Source organism: Macaca nemestrina, chromosome 12 (assembly GCF_043159975.1).
Source record: "Macaca nemestrina isolate mMacNem1 chromosome 12, mMacNem.hap1, whole genome shotgun sequence".
Classification (NCBI taxonomy): domain Eukaryota; kingdom Metazoa; phylum Chordata; class Mammalia; order Primates; family Cercopithecidae; genus Macaca; species Macaca nemestrina.
This window is the reverse complement of record NC_092136.1, coordinates 68747211-68765751: the sequence shown is the minus strand read 5'-3', so window position 1 is coordinate 68765751 and position 18541 is coordinate 68747211. Positions and strand designations below refer to the sequence as shown.

The window sequence follows — 18541 nt, the reverse complement described above, 5'->3', positions numbered from 1 at the left end:
TAATCTATTATAAAACAATGGCACAAGTACATGATTGTTTTGATTCTTGAGCCTTGATTGATTATAGATAACATCAAATATAGTATACTCTGGGGGAGAAAAGATTGGACTATGAGAGGAAATTCTATTTGAAGCTTTGTATAATTATAAGACATAAGGAGGATACAAATCTCATGAAGGGCAGATTTGGGAGAGAAACAGTAACAAAGCTAAAACCATGACTTACTTGGGAAACATCAGTGTAGCACGATAAGGACAAGCCATTTTAAATCAGTCACATGAGCAGGCTTCATGTCATTGGGTAAAAATTCACAGTAACCCTGGAGAAAATTAAGAATGTGTGAATCGATGTATTGTGTGCAAATGGTGATATGATGGTAGCCTGAGTCATATGAACTCCTTGGGAAAAACGGCCAACTTTGTGTAGCAAGTGGACTTTGTACTCCTATTATCTAAAAAGAGCCTCTGCATGTACTCATTGACAAAAGTTGACATCTACCCTGCATATGGAATATCTGTCCCTGTCTCTTAGGCATTGTACCATTAAGGCCAAGAGCTTGCCATTATCAATAATTTGATGTCCCCAAAACAGTTTCAGTGGTAACCACATGACCGTACAAGAATACACCTCCTTCATTCTGTTACCAGAGAAGTGCAGGAATCTTCAGTTCTTTGTCTTACTTGGAGAAAGCATTCTGCTTTCAAGTCTTTTCCAGTGGAGAGTAGGCCTTTGTTATGGGGGATGCTCTGAACATATTTCAGAACGGTTCTTTTACTGTCTCTCTGCCAGAAAAGAAAGGATCTTTTTCTTGGCTTTCCAATATGGGAACTCACTTTGGTTTTTGGAGGTAAATTCCAAGAAAGTGGGGCGGGGGTGGGGCCCTAAGTCTAGGTGCTAGGAGTTTCTCTCTCTCAAGCTAGTCCATAATCAGCCTCCAGCAATTTGTCAGAACTGCTGTTTAAGTGTTCCTACCAGTATATGACTCATGCAAGTCCTTTTTCAAAAAAAAAAAAAATTTTTTTTTTGAGACTGAGCCTCACTCTGTCGCCCAGGCTAGAGTGTAGTAGTGCGGCCTCGGCTCACCGCAACCTCTGTCTCCTGGGTTCAAGTGATCCTCCTGTCTCAGCTTCCGGAGTAGCTGGGATTGCAGGCACCCACCACCATGCCCGGTTAATTTTTGTAATTTTGTAAACAGGGTTTCAACATGTTGGCCAGGCTGGTCTCGAACTCCTGACCTCAAGTGATCCACCCGCCTCAGCCTCCCAAAGTGCTGGGATTATAGGCGTGAGCTACTGTGTCCAGCCAAGCTTTGTTTATCTTGTGAGGATTGGAGTAATGATTCTCAAGCTCTTTCCATGTTGGAACTAAAATTGGAAGTTCCTGGTATTCTTTTCTACTTCTGTGGTAATCTCTTTCTTTGGAAATCACTTTCTCTGTCTGCCTAGCTAAGTCTCCATTTTTCAGGTTACTGGTGCACATTATACCTTACAGTGGGAGGGTCAGAAGTACTGTCATGGGCTCCCTCTGCAATGGCGTTTGTCAGTGTTCTCTTCCTCAAGATTAGCTTCTTCTTTCCATTGAAGTGAGAGGCTCTGGTAGTCCTCAGGAATGAAGTAAAGCCTGTTCCGCTCCTGCAGTGAGATAGCTGGGCAAAAGCTGCTGTGCAGTGTTCACTATGTGGTAGAGTCCCTGTGTCTTTTGGGATTTTTGTTGCCAACTGTCCTTCCTCTGCTTCTAAACTGGTAAAGCAGTTTCTGCTCTGCTCCCAGCTTTGCTAGAATACTTTTAGTCCCCATATCTTGGTGACCTTTGGTGGAGGAAGGGATTCCAAGTTAGATACCCACAGTTTCTCTATGTGTAGACACACATCCCTATCTCCAGCACTCATCCATGGCAACTGGAGGAAATCCATTTCTATCCATTTTCCTTTGACCCCTGAATCCCAGTCGCCCCTTTATTGCAATGCCCGAGGCTCTGGATCACTACAAGCTGCTGCACTCTCTTAAATTACAGGTAACTCTTTTGGGATATTTATGTCTTTCATTTTCAGAATCTGAAAGGAGCTGGGCACATTCCTCAGCCCCGGGCTCAAAACTCCCTGAGCCTAGCACAAAAACATCCCATCCTCCCATCCCACCACCATATATCTCTCAAACTCCCTGAGCTCAGTACAAACACCACCTGGAAAGTCTCCGATAAGGAGACAGCCTTACAAGGTTACTGAAAGCGCAGGAATTTCTTTGTTCCCCTACAACTTTCGGGCTATAAAAAGCAAACGCTCGCATTGTTCGGGGCCCTCTTGTATACTGTGTAAAGGAGGGACCAAGTTCGAACTTGTAGTAAAGATCCTTGCCGCTTGGCTTTGACTCTGGACTCTGGTGGTCTTCTTTGGGGAACAAACAGTCTGGGCATAACATCTGGGGGCCCGTCCGGGATTCCCCAAGCCCACCAGACCCCTGGTCAACGGATCTGCTAGGATCGATCTACTAATAGGTGAGCTGGCTCGTCTCCGTTTGTCTGTCTGTGTCTGTGTGTCTGTTCTGAATCTGAATCTCTGACTCGCGAGGTCTGAAACTGAGGCTGGCACAGTCCTGGCGGACGCGCTATAGGACAGCCAGTGGAGACCGGTGGGAGACGTCCCCTGGCTCTCTTCTGATTTAAATTGCGATCTGAGTTGCCGGAGCGGGTTCGCGATCCGGGCAACAGTCTGAATTGCCCCGGTCCCCGGGTGCGCGCCTGCCGTCTGAATTGCCCCGGTCCCCGGGTGCGCGCCTGCCGTCTGAATTGCCCCGGTCCCCGGGTGCGCGCCTGCCGTCTGAATTGCCCCGGTCCCCGGGTGCGCGCCTGCCGTCTGAATTGCCCCGGTCCCCGGGTGCGCGCCTGCCGTCTGAATTGCCCCGGTCCCCGGGTGCGCGCCTGCCGTCTGAATTGCCCCGGTCCCCGGGTGCGCGCCTGCCGTCTGAATTGCCCCGGTCCCCGGGTGCGCGCCTGCCGTCTGAATTGCCCCGGTCCCCGGGTGCGCGCCTGCCGTCTGAATTGCCCCGGTCCCCGGGCTCCCGGCTTCCGGCGCACGCTCGCGGCCCCGGTCCCCGGGCTCCCGGCTTCCGGCGCGCGCTCGCGGCCCCGGTCCCCGGGCTCCCGGCTTCCGGCGCGCGCTCGCGGCCCCGGTCCCCGGGCTCCCGGCTTCCGGCGCGCGCTCGCGGCCCCGGTCCCCGGGCTCCCGGCTTCCGGCGCGCGCTCCCGGCCCCGGTCCCCGGGCTCCCGGCTTCCGGCGCGCGCTCGCGGCCCCGGTCCCCGGGCTCCCGGCTTCCGGCGCGCGCTCGCGGCCCCGGTCCCCGGGCTCCCGGCTTCCGGCGCCACACTTCCGGCCCGGTCCCCGGGCTCCCGGCTTCCGGCGCCACACTTCCGGCCCGGTCCCCGGGCTCCCGGCTTCCGGCGCCACACTTCCGGCCCGGTCCCCGGGCTCCCGGCTTCCGGCGCCACACTTCCGGCCCGGTCCCCGGGCTCCCGGCTTCCGGCACCACACTTCCGGCCCCGGTCCCCGGGCTCCCGGCTTCCGGCGCCACACTTCCGGCCCCGGTCCCGGGGCTCCCCGGCTTCCGGTGCCACACTTCCGGCCCCGGTCCCCGGGCTCCCCGGCTTCCGGTGCCACACTTCCGGCCCCGGTCCCCCGGCTCCCGGCTTCCGGCGCCGCACTCCCGGCTAGCTATCAGTAATAAGTCAGATCAGATTTCCTCTATTGGGATTCTAACCCACATTCCTTTACAGGAAAGGACTACAAATCGTTACAGGATGGGCAATACCCAGAGTACTCCTCTATCTCTCCTTACAAATAATTTCAAAGAAGTTAGAGCAAGGGGCCATGATCTTGGTATGGAAATCAGGAAAGGAAAGCTAATTACTCTGTGTCGCTCCGAGTGGCCTGCCTTTGATGTGGGGTGGCCACCCGAAGGGACCTTCCGACTTGCTGTCATCACTAGGGTAAAATCCAAGATTTTCCTACCTGGACATGCGGGCCACTTAGACCAAATCCCATACATCCTCATATGGCAGGACCTTGTTGAAAACCCGCCTCCTTGGCTGTCCCCTTTCCAATTAGCCTCTGAACCCTCTAAGGCACTGGTTGCTCGACCACTAAAAACCAAGCAACCAACTGCCCCCTCCCATCCTGTTCTACCTGATAGCGGGGACCCACTGTTCACAGAACCCCCTCCGTACCCCTCCGGGCCCCAGGTTCCGGCCCCTCGGGCTGAGTCGCGGGAGAGAGCAGGCGGAGAGGAGGCGGCCGCCACTCACGGGCCTGCTGAAAGAGAAAGTAACTTTGAGGGGCCGGCGGGGCGGACGCGAGGGCGCACTTTGCGGACTAGCCCCCCCCAGCCGCCTGACTCCACGGTGGCTTTACCCCTCCGGGAAATAGGACCCCCAGATGACACAGGAATCCCCAGGCTCCAGTACTGGCCATTCTCCACCAGTGATCTGTATAACTGGAAGACTCAGAGTGCTCGGTTTTCAGACAACCCCAAAGATTTACTGTCTTTACTGGATAGTGTCATGTTCACCCACCAGCCCACTTGGGACGATTGTCAGCAGCTCCTCCGAATCTTGTTTACCACGGAAGAGCGAGAGAGAATACAGGTAGAAGCTAGAAAGCTGGTCCCGGGGGACGACGGTCAACCGACTGCCAACCCCGACCTCATAAACGCGACCTTTCCTCTGACCAGGCCGGCATGGGACTACAATACGGCAGAAGGTAGGGGACGGCTACGCCTTTATCGCCAGACTCTAATGGCAGGTCTCCGGGCAGCTGCTCGCAAGCCCACTAATTTGGCTAAAGTATATTCTATTCTGCAAGAAAAGACAGAGAGCCCAGCCACCTACTTAGAAAGATTAATGGAAGCTTTTAGACAGTACACCCCCATAGATCCAGAGGCTCCAGGAAGTCAGGCAGCTATTGTAATGTCATTCGTAAATCAGGCAGCCCCAGATATTAAAAGAAAACTCCAGAAATTAGAAGACTTGGAAGGAAAGCGGATTCAGGACCTCCTTCAGATAGCCCAGCGGGTTTACAATAACAGAGATACTCCAGAAGAAAGGCAATTTAAGGCCACTGAAAAAATGACCAAGGTCCTGGCAGCAGTAGTACAGAAAGAGCATCTACAGCCAGAGTACACCCAACCCAGGCGGCCCCCCAGGCATGATAATCTGAAAAAAAGACCAATGTGCCTACTGCAAGGAGGCTGGCCACTGGGTAAGAGACTGCCCCAAAAAGAAACAACGAGGACAGGGACCCCCTAGGTCTACACCCGTACTAGTCACTCAAAATGAAGACTAGGGAAGACGGGGTTCGGATCCCCTCCCCGAACCTAGGGTAACTTTGCAAGTGGAGGGGTCCCCAGTCCAGTTCTTGGTCGATACGGGAGCACAGCACTCAGTCTTAGTTAAAACTAATGGAAAATTATCCTCCAAGTCCTCGTGGGTACAAGGGGCCACAGGAGTTAAGAAATACCCATGGACAACACAAAGAACAGTAAACCTCGGAGCCAAGAATGTAACCCATTCTTTCCTGGTTATCCCTGAGAGCCCCTGTCCCCTATTAGGGAGAGACCTGCTAACTAAAATGGGAGCACAGATCCATTTCCTCCCTGAGGGGCCCATCGTGACCAACTCCCACAATCAACCCGTGTCCGTCCTAACTATAACCCTAGAAGATGAGTACCGGCTCCACCAGGAGCAACCGGCCCCTGACCAGGACATAGCAACCTGGCTCCAGCAATATCCAGAAGCTTGGGCGGAAACGGGGGGCTTAGGACTAGCAAAACACCGTCCTGCTTTATTTGTTGAACTTAAACCTGGGGCAGACCCCGTGCGGGTACGCCAATACCCGATGCCCCTAGAGGCCAAGAAAGGAATTGCCCCGCATATCCGCCGGCTCCTTGACCAAGGAATCCTCTGCTCATGTCACTCACCCTGGAATACTCCATTGTTGCCGGTACGAAAACCTAATAGTGGAGAATACAGACCTGTACAAGACTTAAGAGAAATCAATAAGAGAGTTGTGGACATACACCCAACTGTGCCTAACCCATATACCCTCCTAAGCACCCTAAACCCTAAACATCAATGGTACACTGTTTTAGATTTAAAAGATGCTTTCTTCAGTTTGCCTTTAGCCCCTCAGAGCCAAAAGCTCTTCGCCTTCGAGTGGAATGACCCTGATAGAGGCATAAGTGGCCAACTGACATGGACCAGACTGCTGCAAGGATTCAAAAACTCTCCTACCCTGTTCGATGAGGCCCTCCATGAAGACCTGGGTGAGTACCGACGCAAACACCCTGAAATAACCTTACTACAGTATGTTGATGACCTCCTGATTGCTGCTGAGACCCAAGAAGCTTGCATCCAAGGGACCAAAGGTCTCTTACAAGCTCTGGGAAATCTAGGATACCGAGCCTCAGCAAAGAAAGCTCAAATCTGTAAATCAGAGGTAACATACCTAGGATACCTGCTTAAAGAAGGGCAGCGCTGGTTAACAGACGCCCGAAAACAAACTGTTCTGCAGATCCCCAGGCCGCAATCCACCCGACAAGTGAGGGAATTCCTGGGGTCAGCGGGGTTTTGCAGACTATGGATACTTGGGTTCGCAGAACTGGCTAAACCCCTATATCAGGCAACACGGGGGCAGCAGCCATTTAAGTGGACAGACGAAGCCGAGTCGGCTTTCCAACAGATTAAAACTGCCCTACTCTCCGCGCCTGCACTAGGACTACCTGATGTTACCAAGCCCTTCCACTTATACATAAATGAAAATAAAGGTATCGCTAAGGCAGTAATAACTCAAAACTTAGGCCCCTGGCGGAGGCCAGTTGCCTACCTGTCAAAGAAGTTAGACCCAGTGGCTGCCGGGTGGCCCCCTTGTCTCCGAATGATTGCAGCCACGGCTCTGATGGTGCAGGATGCTGATAAGCTTGTCATGGGGCAAGAATTGCGGGTCGTTACCCCACATGCCATCGAAGGTGTACTCAAACAGCCACCCAATCGATGGATGAGTAACGCCCGACTCACCCACTACCAAGGATTACTACTAAATCCTCTCAGGATAACTTTCCTGCCCCCAACGACCTTAAACCCTGCCTCGCTGCTGCCCAACCCGGACCTGGACGCCCCACTCCATGACTGCACCGAGATACTAGCTCAGGTGCACGGAGTTCGAGAAGACCTGCAGGATCGCCCACTTCCTGACGCCGACCTCGTCTGGTTCACTGATGGGAGCAGCTTCATGCATCAGGGCCAGAGGTACGCTGGAGCGGCAGTGACTTCAGAGACTAAGGTAATCTGGGCGGAACCCCTGCCCCCGGGGACATCGGCCCAGAAGGCTGAATTAATAGCGCTCACCCAAGCTCTTACCTTAGGGGCGGGGAAAAAGCTGACGGTATATACAGACAGCCGATATGCTTTTGCAACAGCGCATATACATGGGGCCATTTACAGGGAGCGGGGGTTACTAACGGCTGAAGGAAAAGAAATAAAAAACAAGCAAGAAATCCTAGCCCTGCTAACAGCCCTATGGAGGCCAGAAAAGTTAGCCATTGTGCATTGCCCAGGGCATCAGAAACTAACTACTCCAACTGCTCAAGGCAACTTTCTAGCGGACCAAACTGCAAGAAAGGTGGCGAAGGCTCCCAGCCAACTCCTTGCACTCCAGCTCCCTGACCCGGGCCCCCGGGACTTGCCATATTTCCCTGATTATTCAGAACAAGATCTCCAGTGGATTGAAAAGCTTCCCCTGAAACAGATCCAGAATGGGTGGTGGACTGATACTAATGACCAAACCATCCTACCAGAAAAATTAGGACAACAAGTGTTAGAACACATCCACCGAACCACCCACCTGGGTGCTCGGCGGATGATAGACCTGATCAGACGCTCTAAGCTCAAATTCAGACATACAGCCGAGATGGCCAGCAACATCGTGACAAGTTGCAAAGTCTGCCAGCTTAACAACGCCTACCCCCAATCCCAGGCTGCAACGGGAACAAGGCTCAGGGGAACCAGGCCCGGTATCTACTGGGAAGTAGATTTTACTGAGATAAAGCCAGGAAAATACGGGTATCGGTACTTACTTGTCTTTGTAGACACTTTTTCAGGGTGGACTGAAGCATTCCCCACCAAGAAAGAGACTGCTCAGGTTGTAGCAAAGAAAATCCTGGAAGATATCCTCCCCAGGTATGGCTTCCCCGTCCAGATAGGGTCAGATAATGGGCCGGCCTTCGTCGCTAAGGTAAGTCAGGATTTGGCTTCCATCCTTGGGGCAAATTGGAAACTACACTGCGCTTACAGGCCCCAGAGTTCAGGACAGGTAGAGAGAATGAATCGGACCTTAAAAGAGACCTTAACTAAATTGACTATGGAGACTGGCGCTAATTGGGTAGTCCTTCTCCCCTACGCTCTGTTCCGGGCCCGTAACACCCCTTACAGACTAGGCCTTACTCCTTATGAAATTATGTATGGCAGACCCCCACCCTTAGTTCCCGGCCTAAAAGATGATCTGCTCAAGTCCGAAACAGAAAATGTCTCTGAACTCTTGTTTTCCCTACAAGCCTTGCAGAAAATTCATCAAGAAATCTGGCCCAAGCTGAAGGAACTATATGAGACCGGTCCCCCGCCGACACCCCATCCATACCAGCCGGGAGACTGGGTCCTGGTCAAGCGACACCGACAAGAGACCCTAGAACCCAGGTGGAAAGGACCACTCCAGGTACTCCTAACCACACCCACCACCCTGAAGGTAGAAGGCATCGCATCGTGGATCCACTACACCCACGTCAAGCCAGTAGACCCAACCTCTGATCTTCTGGGACCAATCACGGCGGCGGCTGAAGCACCGGACACGTGGACTGTGGACAGAGCTAAGAACAACCCCTTAAAACTCACCCTGCGCCGACAACATAGCTCACTGCAAACATGCAGTTAGATAGTCTAACCCTAATGTTAGTCGCCCTAGTGGCCGCTGGAGAAATCACAAAACCAGCTCATAATCCCTTTGTCTGGAGATTCTGGCTTTATGAAAACCGAACCCACCCTGGGCAACCTCATAAGCCCGGAAAATTATTGGCCAGTGCTGATTGCCCTTCCTCAGGGTGCAACAGCCCAATTCTACTAAATTTTACCGGTTTTCAAATAGCCAAACCTATGACACCAATAATATGCTTTGAGTTTGATCAGACTAAATACAATTGTAAACACTATTGGTGGCACCAAAATGCTGGCTGTCCTTATAACTATTGTAACATCCACAGGCCCCGTTATTGGGGAGAGAGAAAACAGTTAGACCCTAAATGGCCCTTCTATCGTAGACGGGATAAAGACTTTCCATATACATGGATAGTTAGAGACCCCTGGAACTCCCGCTGGACCACACCTCAACATGGGGCTGTATACTACTCCCCCTCCTCCACATGGCCTAGCAGTCACCTCTATCTGTGGCGAGGCCTAGTGCAAGTACTGCCCCTGGTCCACGGGAATATCCAACGACAGGAAAACAGACTAACACAAGACTTACGTCCTTTCTCCTGGTTAAAGTTATTACAAGAAGGACTAGAACTTGCTAACCTTACAGGACTTCATAGCCTGTCTGGCTGCTTCCTGTGCGCCACTCTAGGGCGTCCACCGCTAACAGCTGTCCCTCTGCCATGGGGACCCTCTACCTTTGCCCAAGCTAACAACCTCCGAAACCACTCGTATGCTCCTATCCTGAACGTGCCCCTATACCTAAACCCCAGTCAGGAGAAGTTTCCCTACTGTTTCTCAGGAACCAATTCCAGCCTCTGCAGCATCACTGCAACGCCCCCTAATATTACCTTAAGAGCTCCATCAGGCATATTCTTCTGGTGTAATGGAACCTTATCTAAGAACCTACCTAGTCCTTCTGTTAATAACCTACTATGTCTCCCTGTCACATTAGTTCCCCGGTTGACTCTACTAACTGCTGGCGAGTTCTTAGGGTATACCGGTAACTGGACTAGTGCTATTATTCACCCAGACCCTAGACCAAGACCTGCACGAGCCATATTTCTCCCCCTCATTGCAGGAATCTCCCTCACCGCATCCTTCATTGCGGCCGGACTGGCGGGGGGAGCCCTAGGTCACACCCTCATAGAAAGTAACAGGTTATACCAACAATTTGCCGTTGCTATGGAAGAGTCGGCTGAGTCCCTTGCCTCCCTTCAGCGGCAGCTCACGTCCCTAGCTCAGGTAACCTTGCAAAACCGGAGGGCCCTAGACCTCCTCACTGCAGAAAAAGGTGGTACATGTATATTTCTAAAAGAAGACTGTTGTTTCTACATAAATGAATCAGGACTTGTAGAGGACCGGGTCCAACAGTTACGCAAGTTAAGCACTGAAGTAAAAACACGGCAGTTTGCTTCAGCTGCAGACCAATGGTGGAATTCCTCTATGTTTTCTCTGTTAGCCCCCTTCCTTGGACCCCTGCTAAGTCTACTATTTCTGCTTACCGTAGGACCTTGTGCTGTTAACAGAATTTTACAATTTATTAGGGAGAGATTTGACACCATACAACTCATGGTCCTCAGAGCCCAATACCAACCTGTAAACGCTGAAACAGAATCAGACTTATGAGACCCAAGATTGGCTCTGAAGATACCTGAAAAGAAGGGGGGAATGAAAGGAGCTGGGCACATTCCTCAGCCCCGGGCTCAAAACTCCCTGAGCCTAGCACAAACACATCCCATCCTCCCATCCCACCACCATATATCTCTCAAACTCCCTGAGCTCAGTACAAACACCACCTGGAAAGTCTCCGATAAGGAGACAGCCTTACAAGGTTACTGAAAGCGCAGGAATTTCTTTGTTCCCCTACAACTTTCGGGCTATAAAAAGCAAACGCTCGCATTGTTCGGGGCCCTCTTGTATACTGTGTAAAGGAGGGACCAAGTTCGAACTTGTAGTAAAGATCCTTGCCGCTTGGCTTTGACTCTGGACTCTGGTGGTCTTCTTTGGGGAACAAACAGTCTGGGCATAACAAATCTTCAGCCCCCAAGGTCAAGATAGGAAACTGGTTACAAGGAAACAAGGACTTGAAATAGCAAACACAAAAATTAGCCGCCACCACGCCCGGCTAATTTTTTCTATTTTTAATAGAGACTGGGTTTCACCATGTGAGCCAGGATGGTCTTGATCTCCTGACCTTGTGATCCGCCCGCCTTGGCCTCCCTAATTTTTCTCTTTTTGGTAGAGACAGGGTTTCACCATGTTGGCCAGGATGTTTTCAAACTCTTGACCTGGTAATCCTCCTGCCTCGGCCTCCCAAAGTGCTGGGATTACAGGTGTGAGCCACCGTGCCCGGCCGAGTTTTTTCCTTTTTAAAAAACTCATTTCTCTGAGTTCAGTGGAAATGGACATGCAACTATGCTATGTCTGTAATGTCTTTTTGTTATTTTCTTAACTGTCTAGTGTGAACCCCGAAAATCTGAGCCAGATCTCAGATAATTTAGAAAGTTTATTTTAGCAAGGTTGAAGACATGTGTCCCTGGCAGCCTCAGAACGTCCTGATGACATGTGCTCAAGGTGATCAGAGCACAACTTGGTTTTATACATTTTAGAGAGACATGAGACATCAATCAGTATATGTGAGATGTGCATTGGTTCCATCTGAAAAGGCAGGACAACTCAAGCAGGGAAGGGCTTCCAGGTCACAGGACAGACAACCTGTTGCTTTCTTTTGAGTTTCTGATTAGCCTCTCCAAAGGAGTCAATCAGATACATATTTATGTCAGTGAGCAGAGGGATGACTTTGAATAGAATGGGAGGCAGGTTTGCCCTAAGCAGTTCCCAGCTTGACTTTTATCTTTGGCCTACTGATTTTGAAGCTCCAAGATTTATTTTCCTTTCATACTACCAACATGTAATATATTAATGGTAAAAAAAATCACCACTTTCGGAAACTCTTAGGCCTTCTTCTGGTGCGTCGCTCTCAGCTGATCTGTGCTTCTGGATGGCAGAAATGACCTGGACAGAAAAATGAGCAAGTTTAGTCATTCAAGAATATGCAGATATTTCCATGGGCGTGTACTTAGAGCTCTATGTAAACAGAGGAGGGGCTAACAAGGGCGGGCAACGGTCATATCCTCAAGGCTTGTTTACACAGACAGAGAGCCAGCTGGGAAATTCTCTAGAGACAACAGTGCAGGAGTAAAGTATCTGTCTTCTCAGATCCCTCTGGCTTTACTCACACCATTCTCCCGGGTCCCAAAGCCCTCCCTGAGCAAGGCACAGCAGGGCTGTCTTCTCTGCCAACCTCCACCTGCAGAACTCATTCGGAAGCCGGGCCAGCACAAGCATCAATACTTGGAAAACATCAATATGTGGAAAATAATTTTACATAGCTTCTAATTTTTTTCTTGTGAAATGTTTCTGCCTTTTGGTGAATGTTACATTTTTATTTTTCAAATAATTTTATTACACAGATTCTAAAGTTTATTAGCATAGAACTGTGCTTTTTTAAAAACATTTTAAAAAATACTTTACCTATAACGAACCACTTTTCATTTGCAATTTTATTGGTTATGCTACCTTTGTCTACTAAAATTTATTTTAATGTGTTCTATTCATTATTATAGTCTCTCAAAGAGCAAGTCTCTCCTGTATGAGAAGACAGAACAACTTGGAGACAGAAAAGGCTGAAATAACTTCCCCAATCTGAAATCCTCCAGTTGCCTCCTCCTGTGAAACCAGTTAGTGGTAGTCTGAGAATGGCTCAGAGAGGGAAGGGGCAGGCTCAGGTCAGAGGAAATGCTGATAGGGCCACTAATGCAACAGAGCTTGGACTTTCAGGCCTCAGCCCTACAGATGTAGCTCCAGCCCATCAACCAGTGAAGAAGACCTTTTGAACCTTTTGTACTCAGCAGTGCAGAGCAGCACATTTACTGAATGAGAAGAAAAATCTGGCTGGGCGTGGTGGCTCACACCTGTAATCCCAGCATTTTGGGAGGCTAAGGCCTGTGGATCACGAGGTCAGGAGTTCAAGACCAGTCTGGCCAAGATAGTGAAACTCTGTCTCTACTAAAAATACAAAAATTAGCTGGGTTTGTTGGTGGGCGCCTGTAATCCCAGCTACTCAGGAGGCTGAGGAAGAGAATTGCTTGAACCCAGGAGGCAGAGGTTGCAGTGAGCCGAGGTCGCGCCACTGCACTCCAGTCTGGGAGACAGAGAGAGACTCCATCTTAAAAAAAAAAAAAAAAAAAAAAAAAAAAAACGGAAAAGAAAAGAAAAAGAAAAACTCTAAGGCCTCTGAGAACACCCGAGGGTCACAGATGCCAACTGTGAAGTGTCATCTGTTAACTTTAGCCTTCCTACAATACATTATAAACAATAAAAATGTACTCATATCCCATATTAAATATTAAAATTCTAAAACTGCATGAGTTTGTTAAAGATGACCACTTGAAATAATAGGCTGTTTAGCAGAAACATTAAATTTATCTCTCTGCTCTAAGGTCCTTTCCTTTCCATAACTTGAAGACAGTAGGAGCTTTGTCATTAAGTCTCCAATATTCTCAAGAATAACTTAAAACACATTTAGGGTTTAAGAATAACCAAAAACTGCCGGGCGCGGTGGCTCACGCCTGTAATCCCAGCACTTTGGGAGGCCGAGGCGGGTGGATCACGAGGTCAGGAGATCGAGACCACCCTGGCTAACATGGTGAAACCCCATCTTTACTAAAAAAAAATAGAAAAAATTAGCCAGGGGTGGTGGTGGGCAGCTGTAGTCCCAGCTACTTGGGAGGCTGAGGCAGGAGAATGGCATGAACCCGGGAGGCGGAGCTTGTAGTGAGCCGAGATGGCACCACTGCACTCCATCCTGGGCGACAGAGCAAGACGCCCTCTCAAAAAAAAAAAAAAAAGAAAAAAAGAAAAGAAAAAGAAAAATTAGCTGGGCGTGGTGGCACATGCCTGTAATCCCAGCTACTCAGGAGGGGTAGGAGAATCACTTGAACCTGGGAGGCGGAGGTTGCGGTGGGCCGAGATCATGCCATTGCACTCCAGTCTAGGCGACAAGAGCAAAACTCTGTCTCAAAAAAAAAAAAAAAAAAAAAAAACCAGAAAAAACTCAAGTGAACAAAATAAATGATGAAAAATTGAATGTCATGCACTCAGAACTGATGGGCTAAGGTAATATACACATCTCAACTCATGCTTTAACAAATATGTCCAATGCTTTACTATTGTAAATGAAAGAGTATCTGAGAAAACTCTCAATCAATTTAGGAAGTTTATTTTGCCAAGGTTAAGGACGCACCCATGACAGCCTCAGGAGGTCCTGACAACATGTACCCAAGGTGATCAGGGCACAACTTGGTTTTATACACTTCAGGGAGACATGAGACATCAGTCAATGTATGTAAGATGCACATTGGTTCAGTCCGCAAAGGTGGGACAACTGAGGCCGGGAGGGGGGTTTACAGGTAACAGGTAGACAAAAGACAAACAGGTTGCATTAAGCAATAGGGCAAAGGAAGTAACCAGATACTCATTTATCTCACCTGAGCAGAGGGGTGACTTTGAATTTTGTCTGGAGTTTTTTTATCTTAGTAGCTGTCTTTTTTTGGAATAGAATGGGAGCCAGGTTTGCCCTAACCAGTTCCCAACCTGTCTTTTCCCTTTGGCTTAGTGATTTTTGGGTCCCGAGATTTTGTTCCCTTTTACACTATCTAAATGTATTAGTTACCAATATTGAAATAAGGAAAAGAAATCTCAAAGTATTAGGTTGGTACAAAAGTAATCGTGGTTCTTGCTATTATAATACTTTTATTTATTTTATTGATTTTTATTTTTTTATTTTTTGAGATGGAGTCTTGCTCTGTCACCCAGGCTGGAGTGCAGTGATGCAATCTCGGCTCACTGCAACCTCTGCCTCCCAGGTTCAAGCGATTCTCCTGTCTCAGTCTCCCGAGTAGCTGGGATTACAGGCACCAGCCACCACGCCCGGCTAATTTTTTTTTTTTTGGTAATTTTAGTAGAGACGGAGTTTCACCGTGTTAGCCAAAGTGGTCTCGAACTCCTGACTTTGTGATCCGCCTGCCTCAACCTCCCAAAATTCTGGGATTACAGGCGTGAACCACTGCACCTGGCCTTATAATACTTTTAATTTCAAAAGCCGCAATTACTTTTGCACCAACCTAATAATAATTGACTCCCTTAAAAGTAGTCAAAGCATATTCCAAAAGTATTGGATGTGGATACTTTTTATGGGAAAATTGTTAAACTTCCAACAAGTTTATAATTGTCCTGCCTGGGAATTGTCCTTGATCGCCATGCATGAGTCAGATGGAGAGGGCAAAAAGGAAAATTGTACCTTGTCAGGTGGTTTCCAAAGGTGGCACCTTTTGTTATGTAACGTGCTCTACAAGAGGTAGAAGACTAGGATTGTTTTGACGCATACGGCCCAGAAAATGAATCTATCAACTTTTATTCCTCACGAAAACAGAGCATGCTGTTTGTGGAGGCACAATGTGGGGTCATCCTGTGACCAAACGAGTGGCAACTCTTGTTCAAGTTTCCTCCTTGTTAGGTTTGATTTCAATGTTACCTCAGTTTCAAACCAGCCCTTTCTGTCCAGGGCACAAAACTCCTGATTTACTACTTACAACTAGTGGTTCTCAGCCTCAGATTCGCATAAAAATTACCTGGAAGACTTTTCATTTTTAAATAAAGTTACTGATGTATATGTTATGTGCAATAATATGCACCCATTTACCGTGCACAATTTGATGAGTTTTGAAAAAGTTTTACCCCTTTTAAAGATTTAGAACATTTCCAACACTCCCAGAAGTTCCTCAGGTCCTTTGTAGCCAGCTTTTCTCAGCACCATCTACCTCTCCGCCCCCCATCATCCATCTCCTAGGGGGTGACCTGGTACTTTGGTAGGTAGCAGGCAAGTAGCATCCCCCTAGTTAACAACCAAATATCTCTTCAGACATTGCCAAATGTGCCCTCTAGTGCAAATCCTCCATTCTGCCTTCGAGAATCACTGGATTAAGAGCATTACCTTCTGTCCAGAGGCTCTAAAGGACTGCACAGTTCATTTCACCTGGACGCTCCTTCCACTTTTCTCCTCCTGACAGCCCCAAAAATTTCACTTTCATTTCTCAGGCAGTTCCTCCTCAGGAGGGAGGGACTTCTTCACACAGAGGAACCTCATTTGTTGAATGAATCCTGACCACACCCACCCTGGCTTTTCTTCACCTCTTCAACCAGGAGCCGAGATTTCTGTTGGTCTGAAGGTGTGTGGGGAGGTTTGTTGGGGGGTAGAAGGTATGAGATTCAAGGAGAAAAGTTCTCAATGAAGTTAGGATAATTTGATTTATGGCCCCAAGGCTGCCCTGCTCTGTCGGGAGCAAAGGCTGGCTTGCAGGCTTCCTGCTTTGAGTGCGCACTGATAGCAGCCTAGAGTCTGGGGAGGGACAGCCTTGAAAGCAGTGTTAAAGAGGCAGAAGGCCGCCTTTGTTTTCTGGAGTGTCTTTTTTTTCTCCAGGCTGAATCCAGTTCCATTGCCTTCCTATTGTATAATTTTGATTTTCTACCTTGCAAAGGAAACTGAATTCTCTCTCTCTCTTTCTCTCTCTCTCTCTTAAAGAGATGAACAGAAGATCTCTTATTTTCCACGCCCCTCCCTCCTCAAAAGAGAAGTTGGTGAGAGGAGGTCTCTGTTTTTCAAGTGTGTGCAGGGCTTAGCTCCTAGTATGCAGCATCAGATAGAATGGAGCCATGGGGGCATGGCCAGGGGGAATATTGAAGCGGGTTCTTTCGCTGCCCTCCTGGCAACCACTAAGCGGCTTTCTGAGGCCATCCTCACGTATTCTTAGTCCTTGGCCTGCCTGACTATTGCAGGTTGAGTGATCTGACTGCTGCACGCTGCTGTGTTCCCTCTTATCCTGTGTCTTTCTGCAGGTCATCTCAGGGCTCTCCTTGCACATCCCTGAACATACTGTTTACTTTTACTTCAGTAACCCATGTGCCACCAGCGTCTTCGCCTGTCTCAGAACTCGTTCCTCATCATTCTTCCTCTTAGACACACCTTTGCATTGATTTATAACCTCAATTTCTTATTGCTTGTCTTTGCTCACAACTACTTAACAGAAGTTGTTTATTGTGGGCTCAGAAGGAGCCCACAGATTTAATCTTCTTGTTAAGAATTTGACATACAGTATGTCCTATCTTAAGCTCACTTGCGAGCAATTTGCACCTTGATTGATATGTTACAGATATTCCGACACATGCCATTCTGGCCTCTGCTCTCACCCCTCAGAGTTCACTGAAACTGCCATCCTCCTGGGGAGAATCCATGTCTGCCTACATACTGACTGTCTCCCAGAGGCGTCTAGTCAGGCACGAGGCCCAATATATGGGATAATATTGATGATAAAGCAGGCTGCTGATGTAAAAATGTGCAATTAGCATCCATTCAGCATTCAGAAAATATGAAATATACGTGGAAGCCTACATTCTAATTAGACAGCAATCATAGACCATATCAATGAATGATAGAGTACACAAGAAGATAACTAATACTATGGAGTAACATCTTTAAGAAGTTAAATTAGGATAAGGACTCTGTAAAGACCTCATAAAGGCCTTGCAACTTTAAATAGTTTTTATGAAAGTTTTAAATAGTTTTCATTGTAAGAAGAACACTTTTGAATAGAATCTTAAGAATGTGAGGAAATTAAAGCCTTTAATGGCTTTTCCCTGCACTTAAAAGGAGAACAGTGTGGATACGGAAGGTTGAGATGGGAGTGTGCAGGGAGAGGAATAAAAGATGAGCTCTGGCCAGAAGTGGTGGCTCATGCTTGTAATCCCAGCACTTTGGGAGGACAAGGAGGGAGGATCACCAGAGATCAGGAGTTCAAGACCAGCCTGGCCAACGTGGTGAAACCCTTTCTCTACTAAAAAAATGCAAAAATTAGCTGGGCATGGTGGTGGATGTCTGTAGTCCCAGCTACTTGGGAGGCTAAGGCAGGAGAATCGCTTGAAGCCGGGAGGTGGAGGTTGCCAAGATCTTGCCATTGCGCTCCAGTCTTCCAGCCTGGGGGACAAGAGTAAGACTGTCTCAAAAAAAAAAAAAAAAAAGGGTGAGCTCTGAGGATTGAGGCAATGGGAAGGGATGTGTGATGCGGACCTAACTGGACCATTGTGAAGTCTGGCCTCACTCTGGATGGCATGGGTGTGAACAGAAGAGTGACATGATTGACATCTGCTTTAAGGTGATCACTCTATCTACTGATGTAAGAACAAAGATGAGAGCAGAGTGAAGAAGGGCAATCATGGCTGGGCACAGTAGCTCATGCCTATAATCCTAACACTGTGGGAGGCCAAGGCAGGTGGATCACTTGAGGTGGATCATGAGTTTGAGACCACCCTGGCCAAGATGGTGAAACTCTGTCTCTGCTAAAAATACAAAAATTAGCCAGCCGTGGTAGCAGGCACCTGTAATCCCAGCTACTTGGGAGGCTGAGGCAAGAGAAT

At 48.6% G+C, this 18541-nt stretch overlaps 1 protein-coding gene across 3 annotated transcripts in view; it reads left to right on the top strand.

Annotated features, from left to right (window-relative positions):
- LOC105468609 (tripartite motif containing 34) overlaps positions 1–18541 on the top strand; it is a 44120-nt gene that overhangs the window by 8302 nt on the left and 17277 nt on the right. For 2 of the 3 annotated variants that reach the window (XR_011610894.1, XM_011718807.3), the window contains exon 1: positions 16190–16299. The exons of the other annotated variant lie outside the window; for it this stretch is intronic. Coding sequence is in view for 1 of the 2 variants with exons in the window: in XM_011718807.3 (XP_011717109.2) it covers positions 16225–16299 (75 nt within the window). In the remaining variant the exon portion in view is untranslated. Of the gene's footprint in view, positions 1–16189; positions 16300–18541 lie in introns of those variants that run through there. 3 annotated transcript variants of the gene reach the window in all.